Raw genomic sequence first — 9,425 nt, forward strand, 5'->3', positions numbered from 1 at the left:
GAAATGCCATCAGACTTGCCTGCCAATGTACTTTCTCGCAATCTAATTCAAGATCAATCGAGTCTGACACAGTTATTTTATTTTCAAGCTGCCGATACGAATCGGGCAAAGGATGAAAATCTATGTGACCTTAGAAGCTCGTGACATGAGCTAACATTTTAGAAATAGGGTTGGATTAAAACCACTGTACCACTTTACCTTTTCACAAATCATTAATGATCTTAAAATTCGCTGGCATCCCAGTACTAACCTGTTCGCCTATTAGCAGGACTGGTTTCGCCTGTTTCGCTATAATATCCACAAGGAAATCAGTCCTGGTGTTGTCCACATTTGGAACCAAAATACCGGTGTATTCGGGTGTCTGATCCGTCGGGTAGGTGTACAACGGAACGCGGGTTTCCCAATGTACCCATTCTCCTTTTTGATCTACCACAAATTCGAAAATAGTATCATTAGGACCACACCGGGGAAGAGGCAGTCGGCCGTTCTTCTCCAAATGCTGCTGTAACTTTAACCTATCGTCCAATTCAAGCAGGCCTCCCAGAGCCCACATTGCGGAAAATGTGATAAGTCGCTCGAGATGTGGACCATTCAGATCCTTTTCTTCTAAATCCATTAACAGTCCTTCAAATATATCGATCGCTTGCCGAATATAATTGCACTGGAGAGTCTGAAAGTGTAGCAATCAAAACAGCGATGTAAGTTAATACAATTGCATAATGCTTAGGGGAAAATAAAAATGTGAAGTTTCCCTATTGGACCATACCATTTTAGGATCGAGGTTTTATCCGCGAGCCTAATTTGGTCTACTGTCTAGTTAGCACTAGACTAGGAGGGGGAGGGTGCATCAATTGCCTCTACCTAGTCGGTTTGACAAGATTGAGGGTGGCTTCTGAATAGGTCACGGTAACCGGGCAAGCCCAACTGATTCTCAGCTTAAACAAACCATGTACACGGTTTCGCCTATACTATGAAACAAGAGATAAAACGTGAGCCCGAGCCTTGCCCTATCACCGAAACATGACACTATTATGCGTATTGTCTGAAATGCTGAGAATACATCAACATTAATACGACCTAAATTTTCCCTACGCGTTCTATGACAGTCCACTGTGGATCCTGAGTGAATGTTTTTGAAAAGAACTCATCCTTAACTGAGCTATACTCTTGAATAGTTTGGCCTAACCGAGCGATTTGTTGCACAACAGATGGAATCACCTCAACTAAGTTTTCCGACCATATTTGTACAGGACACTAAGCCATCTGACTTTTGGTGGATGAACCATAAATTAGTCAGTGAGCTTTCAGGATTTACGTAGGTGCTGTCCTTAGAGAAGATACTAGGACATACATTAGTTCGTCACTGTAGATCATTGAGCAACCAGCCTTGGACCAACAGAGCTCCTGTACATGCTGAAGTCTCCCCAAATTCCGATTTTATGGCCTACAGCTCGTGAGGCAAATAAAGTTTGATGCTGCATTAAGGACATGCTAAACGAGTGCTGTAAGTCTCATGCAGGCGGATGGGGAAATGGAATCCACACATGGCATGATGATGATTATTCAGTAGGCCGATTAACCAATCGCGAGCAGCGAACGGATTTTGACTGTTTGCTTGCGAACGAAATGGCTTCAGTTCTGATTTGATTGGTCTCTTCGATGGCCTGACCAACTAGGTCGCATGTACTTTCCAACACATCAGAGCGAATTTTGTAGATGACTCCGCGGAGGGACCAGTGGACTAATAAGCGTACTTCTTGATCACTCAACACCACCAAATAGGTCGGGTTAAAAGTAAAAAAACAGGCAGCGCATCATGCCACTTACTTGCATTTTTGGTCCCAAACTCTGCGTCACATATCGATGTGCCTCCTCGAAGAATCCGTCAAAGGTCGCATAAATCTTATCTCTCACTAGTGAGGACCGCGTACGCAACCAGCCTGAAGAATCAAAGTTTAATTAAGCATATAAGAAGATTCTAATAGATCATTGCCATAAACATGAATCAGGACGACAGAAATGAAGGGGGGACCCGAAGATAAGCTGTAAACTCGCGTGTATGTGAGAAATGTCTTGGGAGCAAGGGAAGAAAATCCGTATCCCCAACATGCACGAAACTCAGCCCTAGTTTACCAGTAGGGTCAAGCCTGAGTACCGTAACTAGTCACCTACATCACCTACGGCACTCTGCTTTCCCAATCAATACAATCACACGAATCCCAATGTCTATCTGCTAAAGAGGTCAACAAACCTGTCACGTCAGAACCAACGTAGCAGCTAAGATCCGATGAAAATACTTACCAAATCTGATCGAGATCCATCCGCCTACGAAAACTCATGCAGCCTAGTTCAGCTGACTTCAGAGTTTAGCCTGGAACAATGTAATTACTTACGAGAGTTCTAGTCTAAGCAACCTCCGGAAAAAAACGGAAATGATGAAAAGGCTAAAAGGATGTTCATAAAGATAGCACGGAGGATACATAACTGAATGTGATCGAACACTCGTATTAATCTTCTCTTGGCCCGATTGGTAAGTTTTTCGTTCCTTACAGTGACAAATGGGAGACTAAATTATCGGGCCCATCGGCGTTTTAAGATGCATATCAGGAATATACCTTTCTTGTATGACCTAAAGGATCACTAGGTTTTTTGCAACAGATGGTCCACCAGCCCGGTTTTAAAACGAGGAGATGTTATCATTGTGATAATCATTTGACGTTTCGTGGCTATCCCTTTTCCTTTCACAATTTCGCTTCATCTGATAAGTCCATATACAGACGGTTCCACAGTTGAGGTAATGATATCGGGATATAGCTAGTGGAACGCTTGGTCAGTCCCGAAGACACCACAAGTTAATTCCATTGGATGGCGTCCCACGATGTTTTCCGATAGAGCTCGTACGGGTTGTCAGCCATAACGTTAACTGTTGACTTCAGAAAATTTGTGGTGCTTCTGGCCGAGGAGCGAGGACAGATACAATCATCAGTCACATTTCGTAGTTCATGGGCCCCACAGCGTGTGATTTCATTTCATCAAGGAATATGAATGAATGAATGAATGAATGAGTGAGTGAATGAATGAATGAATGAATGAATGAATGAATGATTGAATGAATGATTGAATGAATGAATGAACAACATAGCTCGGCATAAGTATCTGTGGTTTTACAGTAACATGGTAATAAAACTGCCCCATTTTGTACAAATTTATCATAGTCCATTTTTGCGGACCTCTTGAGTTTGGATGATGATAGAGGAGAAACCTTCATCAGTTTAAGATCGTGTATCGCTTGGTTAAACACGTTATATTTCCAGAGAAAAAACTGTCTGAATAGCACAATTCGGCATTGCTGCCTTTACTACCACCGGTATTCTCACAAGCGCAGGTATTGCTAATGTTATGTTTGAATTCATCTCTGAATTGTCTGTCAAACATAGCTCACTCATTTCAGTAGATATCAGGTCTTTGTGGATAACAAACAAATTTCCAAGGCGGGCATTTGGTTGTGCTAATGTTGTGAGTTAAAATAGAGTGGGGCCATTTCAAAAGCCTCTCAAAATTTCTTGGACGTTTTCATCTGCCATTTGTCGCTGTCAGTCACCTTTCACTGTATATCTGTGCGGTTCTCTCTTTTTGTGAAATTCCCTGGTTCTTTGATATTCGGAAGTGTTTTGATCCGAGTAAACAGTTGAGCGGTTTCCTTTAGGGAAGCTAAGGAAACTGTGACCAAGAACGCCCAAAAGCAGTATCTATCTCTATTTGCTTTACTTGTCTGAACTGGAGTTTAGGGAAGTCCCCGTGACCAATTTGGATGCGTTTCCTACAAAGGGTCTTGCCGACAACAGGTTAAGAACTGTCACACGGATTTTCGCTCTGCTTTGTGGAACGGACAGTCAATGTAACTCAAACAAATTCGTAAGTTAAGTCTCTGAAGTGTTTCCTTCAGGAACTGCAATTTTCAGCCTCACAATTGATAGCGAATTACGCTCACTTTCTACATAGCGTACTTTTTCAGATTTTACCGTAGAGTGAGTTCTGAATGGTAAGAGGACTCAAGGCATCACCAGTGAGTATGTTCTACCTTTCAGGTTGAGTGAAAATTTATTCAGCTAAGGCCCAAATTCCTCACTTACCTTTAACTATGGGCTCCCACGTCATCACCGAGCTCGACATAAAGACCATTCCATTACGAGACACTGTAGCCGGTGATGCGTTGTCAATATTGTGCACTTCAAACAAGATCTTTGCGTTCACAGCCATCGGAATCCGATCTCCATTTGCCAATGTCAAAGTCTTGTTATCGTCCAAGACGGAATTCAAATTTTCAATCCAGATAGCATCCACTGGTCCATCCAAAATGAGCCACACATGTTCCCCTTTTTTCAACTTGTGTGTCCGCCTCCACAGCGTTGAGAAGATACCATCCGTCCAGTCGTTGGTTGCCACGTCTAAACGGCCAAACATTTGTGCTGCAGTGATTGCCTTCGGGTTCATGCGCATTTCTCTATGTGGTTCACCCAATTCTGTCAACGTTTTCATCAAAGCGTTGATACATTTTGTCTTTCCTGCTCCAGAAGGACCCAAGGTCATCATGCCATGTCGGACCAGTAGGGTCTCATATAGCTGTATGCACTTCAATACCCATGGTGGATGATAAATCAACCCAAGTTGATCAACCTACGTGGGGAAATGTTGTAGTCGACCAGATAAGTTGGGAAAGGGTTTGGTCACATAGATACAAATGTGAGAAGATGAATCAGTTCAAGTCAGTTGCTAAAAATTGCTTTCAAAAGGTACTTTGACCGGGTCAGTCCACAAGCTTCCACGTATCTGTCAGTCTGGTTTGAAAATTGTGTAACTTTGAACATTTTGTGGAGATGGGGCTTCGTTTTCAGCGCCCTTGTCACAAAGGAACGAACTTCGTGCTGTAGTCTGGAAAAGTGGCCAAGCCTAGTAGTTATACAACGATGAAGCTAAAGCGCGTAAGTGGCAGTATCCTGAAACCCGTATTGGAAGCTATTTCTTCACTGGTCGTTGCTTATCTGGACACCACTTGTCATTTCGGGAAGGCAATTTTTCTGCGTGTGTTCTCATGCATATGGTGACTGAGCCTCAACCGGTCCTCTCATCAGAGCTCGGCATAGCTCAGTGGTTAGGGTACGAACTTACTAATAAGAAGGTCCGTTGTTCGAGCCCGTTTATTCTGTCCAAGATTGGACAGCATCTCAGCTCATGTGCTTTCTTCGGGGTGGCATGGCAGCTAGGAACCGAAAAGGTGCTACAGTTCAAAGACTGTTTATCATCATTTATCATTTAACTTCCTCATCAGGAACAGATAGACTGATAACATCACACACAGTTAGAACTTTGAACCTTAGAACATATACCGCACTAAAGCGTTAGCTTGGTTCCGTTTCAGTCCTCGAGCAAAATCTAAACTTGTACTTCACGAGAGTAGAATCATTAGGTCACTCACTTGCTTTGCTAGCGTAGCCTCTACTTCTGGGTGACCTTTCTTTTCCAAATTGATGCCAGGGAATAAATCGAGAATGAGTGACATGAAAAGGGGTTCGTCTTCGTCAACCAGTTTACTTAGGTTCATGTCGCGTAAGACACGCATCACAATCGTTGTTTCCGAATCCTGAGGTGATGCCCGTTTCGAAGCTCCAAGCGTGCGAAGCACCGACAGAATGTTTCGAAGACCGAAGTCATAGTGAACCTGTTCAGAAACAGTATAGTGAGAAGTGGCGATAAAAAAAAACGGACGCGAAGGGACCTAAAGTGGAAGTGGAGTTTCGTATGACCTAACAAAATTGGTTATGCGGATCAGGATCAATGAATTAACTAGTTCACAACAAGCCCACTAATCAGGTTTAGGTGTAGCTCACCTGCTTGGACAACTGTTCTTCACACAGTTTGTACAAGGTGAAGAACTTCTTGGACAAGTCTATGTTGTTGAGGAAGCCACAGGCGGCCAGCTTTACACGCATGATAATCGCTCGATCTGGTACCATCATGGCCACGGTGCGGAAATTGATCTTCAGGTTTTCTGGTAATTCTTGGCGGCCAGCATAACCGGGATTCTGTGGGAGTTATACAATTGTTAGGTCTATCATTAACTTTGAGGTAAAATAATATAGAATTAGACACAATTAAAAGCATTCATCAACGGGTTATTCACTTATTGTAATCGGTGGTACTTAGCCCAAAGGTTGAAGAAGATACTTGGAGTGTCGAAGATCAGTAATCCGAATGTTGTATGAATGTGACTATGGTCACGTTTCTGCAACTAAAGCTTTTTGGGATATGATGCTAACCGGGTGCTGAATGGCAAATTTATTATCCATTGTAGATGACTACATTTTGGAAGCCTGAAGAATAGCAGTAGGTCAAAACATCCATCGGGACAATCTAAGGCTTTTGGGCGCTTTATCTCTTGGATACAAGTGCTGGAGGCCTTCCTACTAACCTTTCTACCAAGGAAAGAATGCCTTGTTTTTATCAGGCAGTACTATCGCTATGAGCCCAATTTTTGACGACTGGACCTTTGCAACAGAAAAGACAAGCACAGCAAACAAAGTGGATGGACTACTATTCCCTGAAGTTTGCTGGCAGACACTATGAGACTTCAGGGAAACCACCTGAAGAGCATGTAGTCAAAAGTGGGATCGAAAAAATATGGACAAGAGAGTGACGAGAAGGGGATTCTGAAGCCTTGGCGGTGTCAGTAATACTAATAATAACACGGTAGAGAGGCGTGATCAATAAAACAAAGTGAAGTCATACAACATGAAGAGTCTAGTAGGTTGGTGTAGTTACATATGGATTTTTTGAAGGGGTGGATGGTGGAATTTAATTGAAATGGAATGAGGAGGAAGAAAGTAGATGAAAATTTGAAATGAGAACCGTAAAGCCAGAGCACTCAGAATTCAGAAGAGACAGTTACCGACCATATTCTAAGCCATAAAAAGGACACGATACAGAATTGGGTGGGACGTACCTAGTTTAAAAAAATAAAATTCATGTTATGTTGGATGCTCACGCGGAAAGTTACCGTGAAAGAAACAGGGAACACACACAGGATTATGAACATGAATGACAATGGTGGGACGAACATGAATCACTTAACCCACTACCAGTTTTGGTCTAACTGCTTCTCAGATGGATGGATCAGGGTCAATCCTCTTTTGCTACGGCTCATGGTTTGCCAGCTTTGCTGGCCAAATTTCTGTCTTCTTGCTTCATTTGATTATTAGGAAGTAGAGGACTCGCCTGGGGGTGGACAAAACAGCGTTGCAGCCACCTGTGATCAGTTGGGAATTTTGATGGACTGATGCTGTTAGGACGCGCCCAGACAGGAAAAAAAGCAAATGTGCAGAGGAGTGACGCATCCCGAAGGTCACCATCGGTACAACACGTCCGGAAGTTAGGTGAGTTGGCGGCTCTCACCAAACACGGCTTAGCAACATACGACCAGCGTAGTGCGTCTGAAAGTGCTCACGACCGGAACACCGCCATTGGCCGTACGGAGCGAACAGGTGAACGACCATATTTGGCCATTTAGTCATCCTATATATTACGCAGACGCTGTGTATGTTTTGTTCTGACAATATAGCCGTGTCCCCAGTTCTCTCTCTTCTCCCTATCGCGTAGTCTGGCAGGCTCACTGCAGGTGTAACCAATAGACGGTCACCCACGAAACAACAGATGTATGCTTTATTAATCCTTCCCATGTCTTTTTTGAGATAGGTCTGGATGATGTGCGTTTGATTTGCGGAATCCGCGCCAGTCCATGAACAATCCGACCAGTGGATTACACCTCATGAGACTTTCGCGTGCCAGAGCTGCGTCGCTGCTCTTACGATGGTGCCTTGTGTGCACTCATGAAACATAAATACCCTAATAAAACACTGGCTTTCAGCACCGGTCGTCCTTTCAACACTAATGAGGGGGTGAACTCAACTTCTCGTGTTTGATTTGACACTATAACAGCGTGAAGAGATGGTGCGTTGGTTGCCTTATGTCTCCCCCTTAAGTTGAAAGGTGCCTTCGAGACGAATTAGCGTTTCATCGATGTGTGCTGTGAGGAGTTTGAATGTGTGAAATTCTAACCTAACAAAACAGGCGGCCGATCGTGCTACGTCCTCCGGATAGAAATTTACATTTAAAAATTCCTACAGGCTGTAACAATTGTAGTAGCAAACTGATAAAGTCCCGTACTGGAGATAGATCTATATCTAAAAGTCTTCGAATTTTCAGTTTGATTAGTAGCTAGTTAGAGAAAACGACAATATCACTTGAAATTCACAGTTATTTCTACAACAAGCGCTAGCGTGGAATCATCTTGTGATTGGCGTAATGTCTTTACACAGGTTTTTCCTTGTTATAAAATGACCTAATTGCTCTTGGCTGGTATCGCTTTCGACATGCCTCAAAATACCTCGATAGATAGTTGAAGAAAGTGTGTACGCATCGTGGACTAGCTAGCCCCGTCCTCATATGTCAACAAGAGAATGTTCAGGGTATGATGTGAACCTTGTTAACCGCCTGGTTCGATAATAGATGCGGATAATTGGCTGATATTCCTGATATTCCTGGTAAGTCACTCCCAGGTTGATCAGAGCCCACTTTACTCTGTGAATATCGTCGCAGATTGACACCACTGTAGATTTGACACTTCTCTCTTCAGTGTTTTTTTGTGTACTTCACTCACACGTATGTGCGCAACCGCACTAGCCAACGTTGATATTTAATGACTCGTTCTTTCAGTGTGACCATATGGAGGATACTTGTGTTGTGCGCTAGAAATCTCTTCCCAAACTCGTGCCAATCCAGTCTGAATACTGTATCTGTTTGGCAAATCGCTGCTTTTTGAGTCCCACTGAAAAGGGCCAAGAGAGCCTACGCGCAGTCCCATACAGCCGGTCAGTACATGGAAAAGAGATCATTCACATTGCAGTCTGTTGCTACACAGGAAGCTTATTGTTGTTTGCAGTCAATTGCTGGGATACACTTGTCCCATGACAATCTACAAAGATGAGAGTGAAATGTCAACCTTGACCGACTTACCATCGTCAGAAAAATCCCGAATTCCGGATCCAAGTCCACCACATCTCCGTCGGTGAAGATGAACTGTGACTTCCGCTCTTTCTTGCAAGTCAGAACGATTGCAATTTGCTGAGCTGCCACGGAAAGCACTGGCAGTTCAATTCGGTTAAACTCGTCAAAACATCCCCAAGAGCCGGACTGGGCCAATCCTTTGTAAATGCGACCTAGACCGCGGTAGTCCATCTGGTCGGAGCAGTTGAACACCACTACGTATTTGCCCAAGCATCGACCCATATCTTTGGTGGTCTCCGTTTTCCCTGTTCCTGCTGGACCGGCTGGTGCGCCACCCAATGACATTCCCAAGGCTGAGCCAAGGT

At 43.6% G+C, this 9,425-nt stretch overlaps 1 protein-coding gene across 1 annotated transcript in view; it reads right to left on the reverse strand.

Moving 5' to 3' along the window:
* The window catches only part of T265_06922 (hypothetical protein), a gene marked incomplete at both ends in the record, with an annotated part of 98,802 nt that overhangs the window by 47,479 nt on the left and 41,898 nt on the right, over positions 1–9,425 (reverse strand). The window contains 6 exons of the mRNA XM_009172320.1: positions 251–670; positions 1,828–1,940; positions 4,134–4,677; positions 5,477–5,776; positions 5,889–6,083; positions 9,070–9,413. Of these exons, the coding sequence (XP_009170584.1) occupies positions 251–670; positions 1,828–1,940; positions 4,134–4,677; positions 5,477–5,776; positions 5,889–6,083; positions 9,070–9,413 (1,916 nt within the window). The remainder of the gene's footprint in view (positions 1–250; positions 671–1,827; positions 1,941–4,133; positions 4,678–5,476; positions 5,777–5,888; positions 6,084–9,069; positions 9,414–9,425) is intronic.

The sequence above is a fragment of the Opisthorchis viverrini genome (genome assembly GCF_000715545.1).
Source record: "Opisthorchis viverrini unplaced genomic scaffold opera_v5_151, whole genome shotgun sequence".
NCBI classification, from domain to species: Eukaryota; Metazoa; Platyhelminthes; class Trematoda; order Opisthorchiida; family Opisthorchiidae; genus Opisthorchis; species Opisthorchis viverrini.